At 37.9% G+C, this 22,797-nt stretch overlaps 1 protein-coding gene across 1 annotated transcript; it reads right to left on the reverse strand.

Moving 5' to 3' along the window:
* Window positions 1-19,512: 19,512 nt before the first annotated feature.
* LOC133046735 (histone H2B subacrosomal variant) lies at window positions 19,513-19,878 on the reverse strand. The gene has a single exon (XM_061129689.1). The coding sequence runs from the start codon at window positions 19,876-19,878 to the stop codon at window positions 19,513-19,515; it is 366 nt and encodes a 121-aa protein (XP_060985672.1).
* Window positions 19,879-22,797: the final 2,919 nt, after the last annotated feature.

The following is a 22,797-nucleotide window of genomic DNA, read 5'->3' on the forward strand; positions in this document are numbered from 1 at the left end:
CTGTGGTCACCGCTGCCGTGGCTGCTGCTTTTGCACTGAAGTTGCCATCGTTGCTGCCAGTTTGGGCCTAGGTTCTGGCCTGACAGACTTGTTTAGGAAAATATAATGCTTTTTTGCACCTAAGGTCTTGAAAAGTTGAGCCAAAATACTGCAGAAGAAGAGCCTGGGATGCATAGCTTTATAAAATAAAATCACTAGTAGGTGTAAAATCATGGGATGGCAGACACAGAGCTCCTGGTGCCAATGGGAACCCTTAACAGTGCTAGGGGACCCATGAGAATGCACACAATTGTTTCCAAGATATTCTAACAATATAATTAATGTTATAGGTGACTGAGAATCTTCCGGAAGTAATGATGCAGGAAGATTAGTGAGTTTGGAGCCAAATCTATCCAAAGGTGAATTTTTGGATGAAAACTAGAGAGAAATAATTTTGTGTTGACTTAAATATATACTTCCTCCAGACTATGATATTTCTTTATCTTGAAATATGTGACCACTTTGAAAGAATGGGAGTTTATTTATATGCATGTGTGCCATTCTAGTACTTCTTGAAGATTCTACAAGATTTATTCATCTTAGGTGTAAAATATGTTGCAGTACTTTTCACAGTGACATATTGAAAACACTTTTCATTATGTAGAATTTCAAATATATGCAAAACTAGAATATAATGTACCCCTCTTATGTGTAATGTGTAATAAGGGGTTCAGTATAATGAATCCCTCTTATGTACCCACATCCAGTGTCAATAATTTCATGACTGAGTTTTTATCTGTACCTTCACACATTTTCCTCAATTCTAGATTATTCCCAGACATATCATTTTAGCTACAAAAATTTCAATATGTACCTTTAAAGAGTTAGGTACCATTATTTCTGGCTTCCCTGGTGGCTCAGATGATAAAGAATTCGCCTGCAATGCAGGAGGCCTGTGTTCGATCCCTGGGTCAGGAAGATCCCCTGGAGAAGGGAATGGCTATCCATTCCAGTAGTCTTGCTTGGAAAATTACATGGAGCCTGGAGGACTACAGTCCATCGGGTCTCAAATAGTTGGACACTACTGAGCGACTAACATTTTCAGTTTCACTTTCACCATTATTTCACCTCAAATTTAACAATAGTTATTAGCATTATAATATACTTATAGTTGGACTTCCCTGGTAGCTCAGACAGTAAAGTGTCTGTCTACAGTGCGGGAGATCCGGGTTTGACCCCTGGGTCGGGAAGATCCCCTGGAGAAGGAAACGGCAACCCACTCCAGTACTCTTGCCTGGAAAATCCCATGGATGGAGGACGCTGGTAGGCTGCAGTCCATGGGGTTGCTACGAGTCAGACACAACTGAGCGACTTCACTATATACTTATAGTTATTATTTACATTTGTCTCTCTTGTTTCATTAGGTGGTTTGGGGATAACAGTTTTGAGAGGATTGCAGAAAGGGCATCCCAGAAACACAGGGACAAGTGACCAGTGAGAGTATAGGTATGTTTGCAGGATTCATTTGCCCTTGGCTATTCTCACATGAATCAGTTTTAAAACCAGGACTTGGACCAAAACAATTTATCCTGTTTGATGATTTGGCAGAATCAACCAGGAACATTTTTTTTGACAAGGTGAACATATTTCCTCTTATAGAACTGCATTATCTAGACTTAGCAATTTTTTTTTAAAACTAAGGCTGTCTGTGAAAAAGGGAAAAGAGAGCCCTCTTTAAAGATCTTGTCCTTTCACAAAAATCTCAGTTGCTCTTTTCACAACCCTAAAAATGGAATTATGGCATAAAATAAGGGAAAAATTACTCTCAGTTGTTTTAAATGTTTATAAGGCACTGTCCATTATTTTACTTTTGCTTTATTTTTGCTATATGACTTGTCAGGTTTGGGAGGGAATAAAATATGTTCTTGAAATCTGTGGTAATAGATAGTTTTTTGATATTTTGATATTTGATTAAACTTAAGATGCCATTGACTGTATCATTATGTACCATTAAAAAGCGGGAGAAATCCTATCGACTAAACTGTAACACAACATAAAATTCATTCCAATTTCAGAGATGTTAAAATGTGAAAATGAATGTGCATTTTAGAATCTATGATATATGGCATTTATTGAGTGCCTTTTATAGAACAAGTTCTGTTCCTGATCCTTGACAAAGATTATCTAAATTAATTATTACAAAAAACCTAGTCACGTGGGTATCCCTACGTTCAATTTAGAGATGAAGAAAGTAAAGCCCAAAGAAGCTAAAAACATCGGCTAAAGATCACAGAATTAACAATTGGAACAAGTTCATCATACCTTCCTCTTCTCAGACTTCTGTTCTTGACTCCAGTCAAGCTATGCCTTGATAAATTGTGGCCCTCTTGGGTATTTGCAGCATGTGGCCTGTTTTCACCTTGGGCACTTTTCATTTATGGCAGACCCTTATAAGACCTTCATATGAGGCAAAGCCTGATCCTGCCCGACCTCAGATGGGGAAGCCCAGTTAGAACCTCAGTTTTATCACCTGGGCAGAATGGTGGAGGCCAGAGGAAGCTGTAGCTCGGTGGGTCTGTGGATCCTCAGGGCTTGAGAGCAGATTCACCAGACACTCGACCTGCAACAGCATACGAACTCCAAGTGCCAGCTCTCACTCTCCCAGTCGAATTGCCAGGGTCCAGAGTGTTGGGTGGTCTCTGGGGCTGAGGCTGAACTGCAAGGGCTAGAGAAGGACAGCTCTCACCTTCTTCACTTAAGAGAGAACCAGGTGAAGTTAGACAGGCAGCTGTGGGATGCAGGCTGGACAGTCCTTTTCTTGCTACCTTTCTGCTTGTGTTTCCTACATCCTCTCTTTTGTGTTTAAGCCCCACTCAGGTTTTTATTAACTTTGTGGCTATAGGGCAAATAATTTAACCTCTGTTATCTTCAGTTAAGTATTTTAAAATAGAAATATCATACATTGGTTGTGAGGATTAAGATACACTGATTGCCAAGTTAGTTTCAATACACATTAGTTCTTCTTCCTTCCATTCTCACAGGCCATATATTAAATGCCATTTGTACCATTATCTACCGTTCTGCCACCTTAACAAGATAGTAATGATAATAATTTATACATAGTATATATAATATATGTATGTGTATATATACATATATAATATACATAATATATATATAATATACATATATATATATATATAATAATTTTTCCTAAAAGTTGTTCTATCATTACCCTATTATCTCAGCTGATTTTCCAACAATCCATTGAAGTGGCTAGTAAAATATTTTCTTTGAAAATTTCAGTTAAATAGTAACATTTAATAGTAACAGTAGTCTTTGGGCTTCCCTGCCGGCAATGCAGGAGACCAGGTTCGAGCCGTGGGTCAGGAAGATTCCCCTGGAGAAGAGAATGGCAACCCATTCCAGTATTCTTGCCTGGAGAATTCCATGGACAGAGGAGCCTGGCAGGCTACAGTCCATGGGGTCGCAAAGAGTTGAACACAACTAAGCAACTAACAATAGTAACAAAAATATTTTTTAAATTTGTCTCTTGCAGAGAGTAAAGAAAAAACTTGATATATCGGTGGAAAGTCTAAACTTGTCTAAACTTGCTTGTCTGAAGCAGAGGAGAGATGTCAGTGAATAGATGATTGAGGATAGTTTAAATTATACCCTGAGTACTATTATACTAAAAATGTAAGTGTCACTGAACTTGCAAATTATTGCTTGAGTAATATAAATAAAGATCTTTTGGGGTACACATTTGAATGCCAGATGGTTCTTGACTGTCCAAAAAGTGGTTCCCTTGGTGTTTAGATAGGATCTTCAGCTTAGAAGTCTTGGGTGTGTATCTTTTTTTTTGGGGGGGGGGGGGAGGTGTGTATCCTGTGTGCTTGTGCTCAGTTGTGTCCAACTCTTTGTGACCCTATGGACTGTCACCCCTCAGGCTCTTCTGTCCATGGGACTTTTCAGGCAAGAGTACTAGAGTGGGTTGCCATATCCTCTTCCAGGGGATCTTCCCAACCCAGGAATTGAACCTGCATGTCCTGCATTGCAGGTGGATTCTTTACTTGCTGCTCAGGGAAGCCCTGCTTATATATGTCTGATATCCCTGATGGAGTTTCTGCCAAGAGGTATTATGTATTCAATAGTAATAGAATGCTAAAATACCTTCTAATAAAACAGTTCTTTCATGTTTTTAAAATGCTCTTGGCTATTTCTAGTCTAAACAACTGAGGCACACACTTAGGGAAAAGCAAAGCATATCTAACACATAATCTGGCTGAGAGCAGAACTCCGAGGAAATGAGATACTCAACAGTGAAACACTTGTCTTTAATGTGAGACTTCTCTTTGTTTGAGGGTGAACTACTTGGATGAATTGTTTTAGTAATGTATTTGTAAAGAAAACATTTAACCGTTTTTCTCAAGGAAGCCCATAAAGTAGGGTTTGTTGTTGTTCTTCAGTCGCTAAGATGTGTCTGACTCTTTGTGACCCCATGGACTGAACCCTCCAGGCGCCCCTGTCCTCTACTATCTCCTGGAGTTTGCTCAAAATAAAGTAGGGTAATAGCTCCAAATGCAAAAGCTTCAGAATAACATATTAAATGTTCTGTTTGATAATGTAAATGTAGTATTTCAAAAAGCTAATGAAAAAAAAAGTTCCCCGTATCTGGATTTAGATTGTCCTTTGCCCGATGTGTTAGTGGAGTTAGGTGTCTTTTTTCCCCTAAGAAGTGTCTGTAAAAGCCCAGGAACCACAGCAGGAAGGTCATGTAGGCCTGGACTTCCTTTTACCTCAAGACCAAAGGAGTGGGGTCTGTAATATGGATATAGACAAGCTTGAAGCAGCATTAGATGGCTTGGGCGATTGGTGTTCTACCCCGGAGTTAAGATGGTATAACCTTGATTTGGGGCAGTGTTTGAAGACTCACATGCTTGCCCTGGGTATCTTTGATACAAGGGAAGTATCACCATGAAGGAAACGGGTGCACCTGACATCCAGAGATGGGGAAGGGAAGGGCCTTGGCTGGGGAGAGGTTTTCCTTCTTCCTTGGGGGCAAAGAGGGACTTGAGCTTGGAGTCTGAAATGTGGAGGTATCTAAGGATTCCTGTGGGTAGAGTGTACACAGCTGGCTCCTACCACCATCAGGAAGGGACCTGTGAGAGCTAAGAGAAGATAGTGAACTTGTGTTTGGGCTGTGACTCTCAGAGTAACCACCTTTAGTCATAGCTGTGGGCTACCTTCCTGGTGTATTTCTGTTCTAATCTTTCAATGAAGCCTTATTTAAAGGGATGGCTCCTTCTTAGATTGTCTTGGGGCATTGTAGAGGGCTCTGTGTCTGTCTTGAGGCTGAACAGTAACTGGGAAAGCAAAAGCAGCCTGGGACAGCTGGTTAGGTGTGGGCAAACATGCTATACACAAAGTAGAGCCGTTATCCAGAGAGAGCATCTGGCTCGGGGAGTCCCAGGGTTTGTGGAAGCTGTCATCATTCTTAGAGTTTTCACTGCTGCCCTTGAGAGGGTAGCCCAGTGAAGGATGAGACTTTCTGCTTTTATAGGGATGTGGGTCAGGGTTATTTGGATGTGGAAAAGAAGGCTGACTCCCGAAAGGTGGAGAACCTAGAGGAATATTTGAGTTGTACAGCCTTCAGTAATCAACTCAGATACCTTCTCTAAGTGTTCATAGACTGGTGTGTGCATTTAGCATCCTTCTTAGTGATCCGTTAGCACCCTGGGTGCTATTATTTATGCAAATAATAATTAACACTTATTGAATGCTTACATTGTGCCAAACAGTGAGTTAAGTGCTTTACATGACTTTTCTCATTCAGGACTTTGTTATCCCCATTTTTCAGATGAGGAAACCAAAATTGGGAGAAGTTATGTGGATTTGCCTCACATCCCACAGCTAGGAATTCATGGAGTAGAATTTGAGCCTCAATGGTCTGTCCCAGAACTCATGCATGCAGGAATTAGAATGTACTCATTTAATGTCTCTATTCACTTTAAAAAATACTATCCCTTTTCTTAGAATTGTGTCTGTTTTTTGTCTGTATACTCCTATCTAGTGCTAGGTATATAAGAAATGTTTGGCAGATATTTATGGAAAGGTTGAATGGATGACAGACCCTAAGGAGCAAAATTACATACTGAAGCTCTTGGCATATAATAATTACTTAATAACTGTTAGTGATTGTTATAATTTTTAGAAATAAAAATACATTTAAAAGAACAGTTGTGCATCATATACCTCATTTTTTTCAAATTTTTCTTTAATTGCATATTTCTATCCAATTTTAGAAAGTAGTGAACACTTAATTTCTATGCAGTATTTTGAATATATAGGAGTTAATTGTCATTTTTGATAGAGTTTTTCCCTTGAAATTTGAGCTGTGTTTTCTTGAAATATGAATCTAGTTGAGTAGAAAAGAGAGCTGCTGCAAGTTCAATTTAAACAATCTACAATGTAAGAATATAGATGACATTAAATGTGAAAGAGTTTCTTATCTTATGCTTCCAGCCACCACAGCCTGAGGACAAAAGCCAACTGTCAGATTAGAAGAATATTGTGATTTTTGTATAATAATACAAAACTTAAGTTTTTTCATTTTTTGGCTTCATAGTCAATCTGTTTCCCTTATTCTTACTACAAAAGTATCTAAATTGATTTAAAATTTTGTAACTGGAATATTGTACTATGGTGCCAATTTACTTATGGCTTTGAAATATCCTGATGTGGATATCTTTGAGGAGGTAGGTAGATTGAATGAATTATATTATTGTTGTTGTTGTTTTTATTGTTATTTTTTATCCCTTATCCATTTGTGGCAGAGCCTGCTTATTGCACATCACAATATCTGTACTCTTTCCTCCTGAGTAATATAATCCTGTATTTATGTGGGGATAATACATCCAGCTACAGGACAGCCTCCCTTGCAACAAACTGTGAATGTGATTATGGTATGAAATTCTATTAGTGATATATAAATGGGAAAACTGTGATTTATATCTGAAAAGTCTCCTTAAAAGGGAGAGAGTAGACTCTTTATTTTCTGAAACATGAATATAATGATTGGAGCTCCAGCAACTAGCTTGAACCAGGAGGTGACCTGTCGAATGGCAGCCAAGAATGGCAAAGCAACAGTGAAGAAAGATCTTGGCTCTCTAACACTTGGAGACTCCGTACTGGCCAAGAACTGCCAATTTCTGGCCATTATACAAAAGAGGTAGCTCAGATGGTAAAGAATCTGCCTGTAATGTGGGCAGAGACCTGGATTTGATCCCTGGTTAGAGAAGATCCCCTGGAGAAATGGCAACCAGTTGCAGTATTCTGGCCTGGAAAATCCCATGGAGAGTGAATCCCACAGGCTACAGTCAATAGGGACTCAAAGAGTTGGACATGACCGAGTGCACCCACACACATATGAAAGAGGTACAAACTTTCTTATTTCCACCATCACTTTGGATTGCTCTGTTATATGCAGCCAAACCTATTCCTAATACATATTCTGAGGAAATGAGAGAAACTTTAAGAGAAGTTTTTCTGTATCAGTGTATTAAAGAACTTCCACTGTAGGATGTTTTGTTTCTGTTCACCTCTAGCTTGTTAGTCCTACCTTCCTTCCTTCAATAATCTTTTAGGCCGACCATTAAGATGGCAGCTGTTCTGAGGACTCTTATTATGTGTGTTAGTCACTCAGTCATGTCTGACTCTTTGAGATCCCATGGACTGTCGCCTGCCCTCTGTCCATGGAATTCTCCAGGCAAGAACACTGGAGTGGGTAGCTATTCTCTTCTCCAGGGGAATCTTCCCGATCCAGGGATTGAACCTGAATCTCTCTCATTGCAAGTGGATTCTTTACCATCTGAGCCACCAGGGAAGTCTTTATTGCTATTCCTCTATCTTCAATATCTGTATAAGGCTGTTATAATTTCCTAAGTTCTCATCTCTCTCTTTGCCAAAATCCCTGGGCGTTTCCAGAGTAAAATTATAGTTACATCGGTGGACTTAGAGGTTTCTCATTAATTCAGAAGGTACAAACTGTGGAAACAATGGTTCTAAGTGATTTTTTGTAGAAACTGATTTTTAGATACTGTTTCTGTGATGATAGATTAGCAAACACTGACTTGTAGGCAATCTTGATTTCAACTGATAGTATTCAGTGAGAAGCAGTGAATAGAAAGAATTCCAAGCTTTGCATCCCAGTTCTGATACTTAATAGCTATAAGAATTTGGAAAAAACACCTAAACTTCATGAGCCTCAATTTCTTTGAATATAAAACAAATTGTGATAAATATTAAAAAGAGCTAATGCACATGTGAAAATAAACATGCTTTTGCTAACCTTACTTAACTTTGCAAATATATGGCAGTTTGGGTCAGTGGAAAATATCCAGGTCCAGCACTTAGCATATACTTGCTAGCAAGGTAATTTTGGCCAAATTAGTTAATGTTTTTGAGCCCCTTCTTGTCTGCAAAGTGAGAAAAATAATAATATTGCCTTACAGGGCTGTTGTGAGTGTTAAATGCAATAATGTGTGTGAAGATTATAAGACAGTACCTGGTGTCCCACTTCCCCAAATGATAGATAATAGTATTCTTATAGTTGTTAACTCTCTTTTTTATTTTCTTGGCGATTAATAGTGAACTATGTCTTATTGCCTCTTAAAGTAGGTAAGTAGCTGGGTTGTTGAATCATACTATAAATAGAGTATCTATTAATAGCTTTATGTCAGCCTAAAGGTACATATTAGGTAGAATACTGCAGCCTCAGTCAATATTTTTATTGATGCTATGCATGAAGGTAAAGTTTGATGATAACACAAAGTTGAGATAGATGAACCATGAACATGATATAAGGACACAGGTATTGATGACTGAAGATTTGGCCTTGAGTCCCGAAATTCAGTCATGTGATGATTCAGTTTCCTCATCTGCAAAATTATAACACTAGCAAGAATAGGAGGCAGATGCATTTTATGAGCATCTGTTCTTCAAGGTACCATATAATATGATATGATATCTAAAAGATATCATATGACTTACTCTGAAAAATAATGGGTATGCTTGTTACCATCTAAACTAGACCCAATTAGTGACCATAGTATAAGCCTAGTTCACCAGCTTCAAAATTATATAATTATTGACAATTTCTTAAAAATTAGTGAATTTGAACTGTTTCAAATTTTATACACAAAATGTACCTCTACTTATATTTCAAATTCATGTACTTAAGATTTGCATAAAATGAAAGCAAGTGAATTAATCTGGTCTGCTACCCAGGAGAAAACTGCATTTCAGAGATTCTGAGGCCAGCTTGAGTCATTGGGAAGACTTGAGACGAGCAATTTGACCAAAACCTGATGATTGTTCCTAAAAAGATCAGCTTATAAGAGCATTGAAAATAAAAATCTTTCATCTTTTATCCCCATCTCTGAGACAAAAATATTTTACTGGTGTTAGCTGGAGCTAACTAGGTAAGTTAGATTTATGTATAGTATTTATGTTAGTCTCTTGTTTGTCATCCAGACTATAAGAAGGTTCTGACCACAGTTATCTAAGGTATCTACCAACACTGACTATATCGGATGCATTCTTTCAGCCTCTCCTGATCCCTAAACCTTGGGTTTTTATGGCTTTGCCATAGCTACTGTGGTAAAGGGCTATGTGGGGGAGGGTCATGAATTTATGATACTTGAGACCAATGCCTCAAGTCTCTGGTTCCTCTTACCAATTCCAGATTTGTAAGAAGTATAATGTATTTTCCCTAATGGTTGCTGAAGAGGCCACAGTTTGGGTGTTTAGGGGTATAAAATCCTCATAGAATAAACTGTGACCAGTGGGGAACAGAAATCAGGATGGAGCTAGCAGACAAATTCCCTCTCCATTTTTTCCTACAATAGACTGTTCCAAGTCATGGTTTTCCCTTATAATCTGTCCAGACATGTCCTGCATGGCTAAGAAGGGAACACCAGTAAAGTGATTATTTGTTATAGACTAGTAGCCAGTGTGGTCAGTGCATTACCTTGTATTTTCTTCTATCTTCTGACTCAGTTATATTTTCCTCCATTTTTGCTGCCCTGGGATTGCACCTGCCAATAAGCTCTGGATTCAGATTCATTTTTTTTTCCCCCTGGAGAACTCAGATTAACTCACTAACTATCAGCAGTGAATTGAGCTAGGTACTGAGTCCCTGCTTTCTAAGAACTTACAATGTAGGCCAAAAGACAGGTATGTGAAGCATAATTTGTAATACAAGGTTATGCATGATGACAACTCACAGTTTCATCTCGGAAGTCTTCCAAAATGTGGGTAGTTGTCTCTAGTTCTTATTTTTATGTGTGTGTGATAATTGAAATGTCTTGATTTGCTTATAACATTGCATATAGTCCTCTGAGATGTATTCAAGCTCCTCACTTTATTTTAGAGGCCAGCATTTTCCTTGGCGTTTCAATAAGATATTTTGAATGTGTTCTTGTTGCTGCAGATACTTTGCTTTGGAACATACATCATTTTTCATAATAGTAGCCATTTATTATCCTTTTCTTTCCTAAAATCAAATTACTGTCAGATTTTTTTTTTTTTTTTGCCTTCTCTCTTGAGCCAGATCATTGAATGCAGTGATGTTGTTTATCTGTAGATGCTGTCTAGACTAATTTTTTCCTGTTTTAAAAAATTAAGTTAGCCTAGCTAGCCACCTGTATGGTACTATAGGGTAAATGAGTGTTTTGGACTTAGATTTTAATATTTCTGAACACTGCTATCTCTAAGGGGAGTCAAAATTGTGACTAAATTTGAAATGTTCCAGAAATTTGCTTTAGTGCCAGAGATTTCCTTTGACCTAAGATGGAATATAAAGCTTATTGTGGTGACAATCTCTTTGTTTTGGGAGGATTATTTCAGTAAATTGTCTTATTCATGTGGATATAAAGTATATAGGTTAAATATTGCTGCTTTAACAAATTCTCTCCAAACTTGCAACAATAATGCTAATTTGTTGTATTTATCTTGACATTTTTGAGGGTGAGGAATACAAGAGCAGCTGGGTGCTCTGGCATGGAGTCTCTCATGAATTTGCAGTTAGGATAGTGGCCAGGGCTCTGTCTTCAGAAGGCATGACTAGGGCTGGAAGATCCACCTGTAGGGTGTTTCACTCATATGGCCAGCAATTAAGCTAATTCTGACTGTTGGCAGGAGACCTGAGTTCTTCACTACTTGAATATTTCCATAGGCTGCTTTGATATCCCCAAGACAGGGTAGCTGGTTTCCCCAGAGTGAGTAATCCAAGGGAAAACCAGGAGGAAGTGGCAGTATTTTTTTGTTTTTGTTTTGACATAGCCTTGAAAGTCACACACTGTCGCTTCCAGTGTATTCTATTGGTTACACAGACCAACCCTGATATGTTGTGGGAGGAGCCACACAAAGACATGAATCCTAGGATAAGAAAATCATCGGGGAGTCATCTTGGAGACTGACTACCAATTAAATAATACTGTTGTGTGTGTGTGTGTGTGTGTGTGTGTGTGTGTGTGTGTGTGTGTTTTGGCTGCACTGGGTCTTAGTTGTGGGATCTTCACTGCAGCATGTGGGATCTAGTTCCCTGATCAGGAATCTAACCCAGGCCCCCTGTATTGGGATCACAGAGTCTTAGCCACTGGACCACCAGGGAAGTCCCTGTTTATTTTTCTTAAAAGCTTTTTTTTTTTTTTTAATTTTACTATGGAGTAATCCAGATGTAAATGTATCAGACTAAAATAAGGGATGAAAGTGAAAGTTGCTCAGTCGTGTCCTGACTCTTTGCGACCCCATGGACTGTAGCCCGCTAGGCTCTTCTGTCTAGGGACTTCCCACACAAGAATACTGGAGTGGGTTGCCATTTCCTTCACCAGGGGATCTTCCCAACCTCGGGACTGAACCTGGGTCTCCAGCATTGCAGGCAGACTCTTTACCGTCTGAGCCACCAGGGAAGACAAAATAAGGGATAGTTTGTTTAATAATAATATTCTAAAAGTCTGACTTGACTGGGGGGCTGCATGCAATTCTCTGTAGAGATTAATTTGATTTTAAGTGACTTTTCTGTCTCCTTTCCTGGAGAATCCACAAGAGGAAGTGAGGACCACTCGAAGGTGGGGTAAAACTTTGTGTTCTTTTCAGCTGAAATCCTAGTAACTCAAGGTTCCTGTAACTCACCCTCCTGGCAAAGTTCCCCACAGAAATTTTTGTGCTTATCCCAGAGGGGCCTGGCGTCCCTTGTGTCCATGGGTCAACCCACTAGGAACATCCTAGGACATTGCTTTGTGCTTCCTTTTCCCTACCATCTCAGACAGGAATCCCTATCTGCATCTCTACTTTGGAATTCTAATTCCAGGGCAGAGGAGGGAAAACAACCCTTTCCTCAAGTTTCAGGTCCCAGTGCCTTTCCAGGACCCTGAATGAAGCCGCACTGCCGGTGCCTGGGCCAGCGCGAAGCTTTTCAGAAAAAGAGGCCCCTTTTTCCTCTGAGTAATTCTCCACCAAGAACAGAAGAAAGACAAGCATTTTTGTTTTTCAGGACTTTGATCTTGAATGTAACTGACTTACCTTTCACCTTAACTTATATTTACAGGCTGCTACTTTATCCTATATATTTACATAGTCTGCTGGTTTCTCCCCATCCTGCCAAATGTCTTTCAAAACAATCAGCTGTCAGAGCTAACAAAATCTGTCAACACATGATGTGTGGCCTAGCACAGGGTTGTGATAAAGACTGATTTCGAGTATTAAAAATTCAAGCTGTCCTCTCCTGTTTAAGCTTTAAACAAGTGCTAATCATCTGCCCTAAAGTAGTTTGACTTTTGCCAGATCCTTGGCATGTTAAGCAGTCTTATGATACCCCACATATGGCATCATTTACAACGGTCTCTTGCATACTGTCTAGATATTTTACGTGGAAGTGCTAAATGAGCTGAGCTGCGTGGCTTGGCTCCATCCATCAAGTCTCCTGAGCCAGAGCCCTGGGAATCCCTTGTTGGCTATTTCTCTGTTATGGCACACATTGCACATGTCTCTTGGGGATTCTGGCTCCTAATCCTCTTCCACATCTACCACTTTCTCCTTTATTTCCACTGCCAATGACTTGGTTCAGGCCCTCATTAAGACTTGCATGGATCACTCCAGTCATAGCAAACTGACCTCTTTCTGTTTTAATCCACCCTCCTCACTTCTGCTCCTGGAATCATCTTTCTAACACTGAATGAAATCACATATTTCTCCTACCTAGTATCCCACCATGAGTCTCCCCAAGGGTACTGGATCAAATTCAAGTTGTAGGTTAGCCCACAGATTTTTGCTTACCTCTCCGACCTTATTTCCCCATCCTTTCTTCTGTGCTTGTTTGCAGCTATGTAATTTGCAATTATCTTAAATTGATACCATTAATGTCCTAAACTTTTGCAAATATTATTCCTTCTATCTATGTGCATATCCTGCTCATTTTCAAGATCTAGATCAAGTGTCATTTCCTGTTAGACACCTTTTTTTCTGGGTTAGATGCACCTTCCGTGTTCCACAGTATCTTCTACATGTCTCTCTCCATTAGAGTTAAAGCAAGCATTGTACTCTGGAGCTGGAGTACATGGGTTTAACCACAGTTCTTTTATTACTAGTTGTGTGACCTCTGGCATGTTTCTTAGCCTTTTTTTATGTCACAGCCCCCCTGATGGTAAATTGTATTAGTACTTTTCTCAAATGTTTCTCAAATGGCTTTATATTGAGTTGATATATAGGGAGTACTTAGAATAATGTCTAGCTCAGAGCCTAGACACTCTGTATGTCAGCTGTTCACAATAATTTATTTTCAGTTTGTTGTTTCATAAAGTTCTATGCTTTTAAAGGGATGGACTTTGTTTTCTCAGCGTCTATCACAAAGAACACATTTCTGTGAATCCATAGTAAACTATAAGAACCATATGTAAGGTATTATACTCTATGGTACTTTCCTATTTCCTAGTACTTTGACACGTTTAATTCACAGGAACAAGCTAGCAGTGTACATGTCAGAACTTTAAAAAATCATAGTAAGTGACAGCATATATTTATATGATATTACATTTTTCATTTCTAAAATAAGGTTTCTAAGCTCAGAGAAGGATAATCTAAGTTTGCTGGAATTTTATTGCTCGGATGATTTATATTATAAAATCAGCCCTATTCTTTCTTGTTGGTATGAGACATCTTTTATTATGTTGTATGCCACTATCTTCAAATTACCGTGGAATCCACATATTGATCATGTTGATCATATTGAGTTAGTCAGACATTGTCTTTCCTATCATCTTTGACTCTCACATAGTTTTGTATTTTAAGTAGTGTTTTAAAATCACTTCATGTGTCCAATAGACTAATAACAATAGAATTTTGCCATCTGCGTTACATATCTCTGACAACAAATCGCTAAATAGCGTGAGATTTCATTTCAGCAGCAACACCCTCTGGTAAATACACAAGACATTTGCCATCCTCATCTTCCATCTCTAGATTAATATGTTTTTATTTAATAAGTACAATCATTTTGAAACTAACTGCATTGTTTAGCAGTCAGTAATCTTCTGGATGTCTATATTAGAACAAAATTTTACTATGAATGATAGAAACTCAAAATAACAGTGGCTTAAACAAGCTAGAAATTCCTCTCTCATGTAAATATAGGCAGTCCCAGGCTGGATGGCAGTTCAGTCATCAGAGACCAAAGCTTTTTTATTTTTCTGCTCTACCATCCTTAATATATAGGTTTCAACTCCTAGTTTAAGATGGCTGCTTCAGCTACAGTCTTTGTATCCCCAGTCCATCCAGCAGGAAAGAGGAGAAGGGAAAACAGCACTCTTGTTTTTTTAAGGCTACTTCCTGGAAGTTCAATGTTCCTTACAATTCAACCCAATTTGGTCACTTAGATACCTAGTCAAAGGAAGATTTGGAAATGTAGTCTTTATCCTGGGTGACAATGAATTTAGCTAAAAATTGAGGGTTCTATTTCTGAGAAGATGGGGATAAATGCATAGTAGAGGACTATTGGTGAGTGCTACATTTTGCCTTTCATTTAACTCTCTCAGGTTACTGCGGTTCAAGACTTGAAAAAGTTGGTAAATTGGCCCTATTAATGTCAAAGTTAGACATTGAAATAATTTTGACCCTTAATGTGTTAGCTAGTATGACACATTAAAAAAATTAAAAATAGAAGCTAATTTTAGAAGTGTGTTGACTTTATGAATTGATTCCAAGTTTAAAAATATATTAGTAATATTGTATGTAACTTTCTCATAAAGGAGCAATACAAAATATAAAGTGGCATATTACACCAAAGGCCTGGATAACAAAAGGAAAAATAGGCAAATTGAATGTTATCAAGATTAATAACATTTGTGTATCAAAGGACACTATCAACAAAGTGAAGAGGCAATCTGTGGAATAGGAGAACTATCTGAGACAGGATTAATATTCAGAATATATAAAAAATTTCTACAACTTATCAATTTAAAAATGGGCAAAGGACCTGAATAGACATTTCTCTAAATAAAACTTACAAATGGCTAATAAGCACATGAAAAGACCCTCACTATCACAAATCATTAAGGAAGTGAAAATAAAAGCACCTTATATCCATTAGGATAGCTATTATATGTAAAAATCAAATAATAAAGGTTGATGAGGATGTGGAGAAATTGGAACCCTTGTGCAGTGCTGGTGGCAATGTAAAATGAAACATCTGTGTGGAAAATGGTATGGTGATTCCTCAAAAAATTAAAAATGGAACTATCATGTGACCTAGCAATTCACTTCTGGGTATATACCTAATGTGGGATATTTGTATACCCATGTTCAAAATGGCATTATTCTCGAGAGTCACAAGTTGGAAGGAACCCAAGTGATCATCAGTGGATGAATGGATAAATGAAATGTATTATCCACATACAATGGAATATTGCTTAGTAGATCGGTTGTATCTGACTCTTTGCTACCCTTTGGACTGTAGCCCGCCAGGCTACTCTGTACATGGGATTTTTTTAGGCAAGAATACTGGAGTAGGTTGCTACAATTTCCTTCTCCAGGGGATCTTCCTGACCCAGAGATCAAACCCGCACCTCCTTATCTCATGCATTTCAGGCAGATTTTTTACCTGCTGAACCATCAAATATTATTCAGCCTTAAAAAGAATGGAAATTCTGACATATGTTACATTTGGATGAATCTTGAAAACATTATGCTAAGTGAAATACTCCTGTTACAAAAAGACAAATGTTGCTGGATTCCGCTTATATGAAGTACCCAGAGGAGCGAAATTCATGGAGACAGAAAGCAGAATGGTTATTGCCAGAGGTTGAAGAAGAGGGAGATGTGAAATTATTATTTAATGTTTATGGAGTTTCATCTTCAGTTCAGAAGATGAAAAAGTTCTAAAGATGGATGGTGGTGATGGTTGCATAACTATGTGAATGTACTTAATGTGACTGTTCACTTAAAAATTAGTAAAATGAAGTTTTATGTCATATAGATATTTACCACACTAAAAAATTGTTTTAAAATTTTTTAAATGTTTTTTATATTCACATGCGTTTATATAATCAGGCTTGAAACTGACTTGAGTTTTTTCCAAAATTCTTAATCTTATTTTGAGATTCTATTAAAGTGTTTCAAAACATATACAAAGAGAGAATAATACACAAGGAACCCCCTAGTTCCCTTAAAGTAAGGCCCACTTTAACACTTTAATATATAGTAAAACATTTTTCTGAATAATTAGGTCATTGCCCCATTTATGTACTCTACTACTGTGATTTGAAAGCCAGCTATAAATTTTTCATCATTTTCAACTTTATTTTATAGAGATAGGTGTCCCAAGCAAAGCCTTAGAAAGCCTGGTGTATCGCAGACCCTGAAAAAAGCAGCAGCATTGTGTAGACCAGATACTCTTTCTGTAAAGAGCCACAGCAAATATTTTAGGCTTTGTGGGTGACATTATGCCTGTTGAATATTCTTCTTTTCCTTTTAAATATCCCTATAAAAATGTAAAAACCTTTCTTAACTTGTGGGGGGTCAAACAAAAGAGGGCTGCTTCTAGATTTGGCCCAAGGGCTGGCTGTAATTTATTGACCCCAGATAGAACTTGGAAGCCCTTCTGCCGCCAACCCCCAGCAGAGTGGCAGATGTGGGCATTGAATCATGATTAGTGGATCTTTCAGATGGCAATGAAAGATGGCAAACAACTCTATCTGGGCCTAACTCAAATTGGATCGTTTTGAGTCTGATTATATAAATGCATGCATATAAAACGAGAGACAGAATAGCCTCAGTTCCAATTTAAGTATATACAGGAAACCCCCTTTTCTTGAGGAAACTTAAGTGATGTTACTTGTAACCAGAAGAATCTAAATTACTCTTATCTCCTGCAAATGTAAATTGGTAAAACACTTTAGAAGAGAGTCTGTTAATATCTAGAAAGTTGAATATGGGCATATCAATTGCCCAGCAACTCCAGTTAGGTTTTTTACCTAGAAAAATTCTTTTCATTTGTACAAGAAGATGTATGTACAAGAATGTTCACAGCATGCAGCATGTGTTCACAGTGGACTCGATTAACCTGTTTACGGGGTTCTCATGGCACGAATATTGAAGTGGTTTGCCATTTCATTCTCCAGTGAAGCATGTTTTGTCAGAGTCTGGACCACGTTGTTATGAGTTTGAGCAACCTATGGGAGATAGTGGACAGGGAAGCAGCCTGCAGTCCATGGAGTAACAGAGTCAGACATGACTTAGCGACTGAACAGCAACTTTTAACCTGGTCAGATCCCGGCTCTGCCACTAAATAGGTATGTGACCTCAGTCAGCTACTTATTTCTGTGTGCCCCATTTTCCTCACCTGTAGGAGGGAAAAATTACTTGATCCTCACAAGGTTGTCATCCCTATTAAATAATTTATGTAAAATGAAGGCACATAGCAAATGTTATATGTCTTAGCTGTTTTTATAGTTCATTATAGCAGCATTGGTTATAACAGCAAAAAATGAAAACAATCCAAATCTCCATAAACAGAGTAAGCATAAATAAATTTGTATATTCACATTATGGAATACTCTAGAGTACAGGAGTGAAAAGAATGAATTAGAACTATTTATCAACAGGTATAAATCTTAGAAACAATGTTAAAAGAAAAAGGCAGGCACAAAATGACCTAGGTAGTATGCCCCCTAAATTATAAATTAGGAAATTAAACATATTCTGTAGAGATGTATACATAGGTAGCAAAACTACAAAGAAAAGCAAGGCAATGGGAAACAAAGTTCAGTATAGCAGACAGGGAGATAGGACTGGGAAGAATCTCCAGTGACATTTATAAAGTTCAAAGCTTATAAATTGAGTGGTAGGTTCCTGGGTGGTGGTCTTATTATGTTATAAATATGCAATAATAAATTCCAGTGAATTAAATATAAAGGTAGATTAAAAATTGCTTCAGCCACTATGGAAAGCAGTATGGAGGCTCCTTAAAAAAACTAAAAATAGAGTTACCATATGATTCAGGAATCCCAATCCAGGACATATATCTGGAAAAAACAAAAGCTCTAATTTGAAAAGTTACTTGCATCCCAATGTTCATAGCAACACTGTTCACAAAAGCTAAGGCATGGGAAGCAACCCAAGTGTCCATCAACAGATGACTGGATAAAAAAGATGTGGTATATGTATATACCATATACTGCTCAGCCATAAAAAGTAAGAAATAATGCCATAAGCAGCAACATAGATGGACCTAGAGATTATCATACTAAGTGAAGAAAGTCCAACAGAGGAAGATAAATATTATATGATATCACTTATATGTGGAATCTGAAAAATAAGACAAATGAACTTATTTACAAAATAGACATAAAAAACTGACTCATGGTTAGCAAAGCGAGGGATAAATTGGGAGTAAAAGATTAACAGGTGTTCACTACCTTATTAAAAAGAGGCACATGCAGAGATAAAAATTACATGGTTAAGAGCTGAGCTTACTGAAGGAAATAGTAAATATGTTCTAAAGGGACTCCATCAAAGAACTAAGTGGTTGAATGTAGTTTGCTCTAGAAAATACCTTTCTGATGAAAATGTATCAGTGTTGGTATACTTCTGATTAAAATGTTTGTGTTCATCAATTCAAAGTCAGTGTGACCTGGGGGTCAAAATAGCTGGATTAAATAATCATTTACATAGTTAACAATACCTTAACAATACAATTAGCATTGAATTTATATAATGAGATTTACACATTCATAGGAAAAACATGAGTTCTGGGAGGGAGTCACGTGGGCAGCAGGTGTTGGAAAACCTAAATAGTAGGAAAATCATTAAAACGTAAAATAGCAAGAGAGTAATTCTTCTCTACACATAAGGCAAATAGGGAAAATACCAGGAAATATGACTATGTTATAAAAAAGAAGAATGAATTCAATATTGAAGTGATCATTTGGGAAGTATGAGTTACTTTCCCCAAGATTTAATGAAGCTGGAACATGGAGTTTAGGAGCGGACATATCGTTGGACAGCTTCAGTTCCGAAAGCCACTGCATACTTAGCCAGTTTCTGAGGCAGCAGCAAATACACTGCCTTCTGAATGTCTTCAGGGGTGAGGGTACAGCGTTTTCTGTAACACATTAGGTTGCAGGCTTCAGTGGAAATGCGCTCAAACATGTCGTTGATCATGGTGTTCATGATGTCCATGGTACGAGATGATATGCCCTTCTGGGGAACCACTTCTTTTAGGACCCTGTTTACGTAGAGTGAGTAATTCCTATGGCCAGATTCAATGCCAGAATGTGATTTCTTTTTGGAGATTGCTTTTTGGTGTCCTCTGCAGCGCTTGTTCTTGGTGGTGTTTCTGGCCATTGCAGATGTTGTTCTTATCCGTTACAAGTGGAGAGGAGAAGGGCCTACAGGTGGCGGGAGTGCTCATATTTATACTGTCATGTCACAGTCAGACTTCTGGGGCTCCTCTCTGATAGGAGGTTACTCTTCCTATGTCATAATCCCCTGGCAACAACACTAGTTTGTTGTTAAGGGGAAATCTTGCTTCTGGTTAACTTAAAACTCTCCTAAGAAGATAGTGTTGCAGAAGGATTGAGGAGGACTTTATAGCAGAAGAGTACTCATTTTTCATATTTGATTTTTTAGCAATTTGTGAACATAATATATGTTTTCAGAGTTGGCACACCTCATCAACTTGAGAGGTTGATTTCAGGAAAGTAAGAGAAAAAAATGCCATAAACCTTTTATTAGGTGGAATCTCTGTTTATAGAAGTATATATAAATTCATTTTATAAGCAAATGAATAAACTATTTAAAATCTCATAATGATCTTATAATAAAAATAAATATGTAAACTAATCTGCTTTTAAAAATTGTGAATTATTTAGAAAATGAATTCTAATTTATTTTTTGGACCACAACTCCTTAGGAGCAACTCAATACAACTAGAGAATAAAACAAAACCCTCCTATTTTATTTTATTGTTTAAATATGATATGTGAACTGTGTTCATTAATTTTTTATAATGGTATTAATGTAGTCCTTGAAAATTTCACAGATTTTATTACATGGTCTGCTTTTTATAATTATTGTAGTTCTTCTGTCATTATTAACCAAAAGTGTTTGTAGGGTCATTCTTGATCATGTGTCATGTTGATACTCATGCTTAAAAAAAAAAGTCTCCATTTGCTTTCTTAATCAAATTCATCCCTGGATAAAATAAAAAAGAAATAGAAGTAACTATAAAAATCCCAACTCACAAGCATTTCAGTAACTCATGGTTGCCATAATATTAATGCTACCAAGAAATGTCTTTCACTGTGAGCTACTTCACAGATAAGGGAGTCTGGGTTATGTGTAATTTCTGGAATGCTATCTATAAGCCCTTTCCTTTTTCTCCCACTCAAGACAGTAAATCTGAAAGAAGGCAAGAAAAAATAATGTTATTATAGAGATACCTTTGAACAAGCTCTAATTTTTGAAGCCAAGAGGAATCATTTGTAAATATCTATGCTTTATTGCTAGTAACACACCTCAGACTGTTCCTCATCACTGATTATGGAGGCTGTAGCTTCCATGTGTGCTTTGGGGTGATGGATCTTAAGTCAGATCTCGCTAATACTGCATTCACATTACTCAAGATACAATTGCTTAGCTTAAGTATAGCACAGCTTTATTTGCTGTTGTTTAGAAGCAGCTGTCAGGTGAAAAACATTCATCCCCTATTCCTCATGAACCCATGTTGAAGACCTTTTACTAGTGTGACACTCCTGGCCTTCTCTCTTCCTTGCTTACTCCTCCCTGGGACAGTCTTCCCTAGGAAGGGAGGTTGGGACACAATGGGCAGGCCTATTTTGGTCCCTTCTGGACTCTTGCTGGGATTTAACTCTGGGCAGCTCTGCTCCTGGTGGGGCTGGATCACTTTTGCCAGCCGTCAGTAACCGGGTAGGTCATTCTACTTAACATGGAGGTGCTGCAGTAGGACGCCCACAGTTGCCCTACACCTAATGGCTGTTCTTTGGTTTGTCAGTGATGAAGCTGACATTTGATTCCTGTATTTCTGATCCCTATGATTCTCTCAATTGGTTCTGTGCTGAGTGGGAAGAAGGAAGGGTGCAATATATTACAGTAGTTAAAAAAGACTTTAAAGACAAAATGATAAGCTATATGCTAAAATACTGACTGATCAGAAAGTTCAGAAAATGAGGAATACTAATTCTGTAAAATTTCTGGATACTTTAGAGTTAACCTGACTTTTCTTTTAAATTTTAATGAATCATTCTAAAATATGTATGAATTCAACACTGATATGCTGTTTTCCTTTTCCTTCTCCCTTCCTCCTCCTCCAGACAGTCTGGAACAGGGATAGACACTTCTTAGAATAATGTCCTTTAGGAGATGCCTGCTATTATCAGTCTGGGCAGTGCAGCAAGTCTAATTATTTTGCATCTATGATAACCTGAGAATGGGCACCGTGAAGCCCTCTTTCCTCTTCCCCTTTCTCCCCTGCCCCCACTGTCAAGGTCCTAGCCTTAGAACAGAGTCTGATGACCTTCAGTAGGGGACATAACAGAGTCAAAGGACTGATATGCAGTGTGCCAGAGTTCTGGAATCTCTGAGCTTTTCAAGTATAGCCAGAGTCCAAAGTTAAGGACTATTTCATACATTTTTCCAGGCACTTTTTTTTTTTAAGGTCATCATCAAGACTCACAGTGATTATTCAACAATAACTGTGGCAGAAGTGATATCAATTCAAAGAAAGCATGCTCTGACAATAGTGTGCCCAGTGAACACTTAAGTTTCCTGTGGCTGCTGTTAAGAAAAAAAAAAAAAACAAGCACCACAAATTCAGTGACTTCTGAAAACAACACAAATTTATTACTTTAGAATTCTGGTGGTCAGAAATCCAACTGGGTTTCGCTGGGTTAAAATCAAGGTGTCAACAAGGCTGTGTTACTTCTGGAGGCTCTAGGGAAGAACCTGTTTCCTTGCCTTTTCTAGCTTCTAGAGGCTGCCTATGTTCCTTGGCTTCTCCTCCATCTTCAAAGTCAGTAATGGATAGTTTTTCTCACACTGCATCATTCTGACAATGAGCTTCCTGCCTCCCTCTTTCAAGTAAGAGGACCCTTGTGATTACATTAGACCCACCGAGATAAACTCCACATCTCAAAATTCACATCTTAGTCACATCTGAAAATTACATTTTGTCATGTGAGGTAGTAGTCACATAATTGGGGGTTTGGGATATGAGCATCTTTGAGGGACATTATTCTTCCCACC

The sequence above is a fragment of the Dama dama genome, chromosome 25 (genome assembly GCF_033118175.1).
Source record: "Dama dama isolate Ldn47 chromosome 25, ASM3311817v1, whole genome shotgun sequence".
NCBI lineage: Eukaryota > Metazoa > Chordata > Mammalia > Artiodactyla > Cervidae > Dama > Dama dama.

Bases quoted from the DNA above. Each gene is read 5' to 3' on its own strand.
- LOC133046735 (XM_061129689.1), bottom strand. From the start codon at position 19,878: ATGGCCAGAAACACCACCAAGAACAAGCGCTGCAGAGGACACCAAAAA.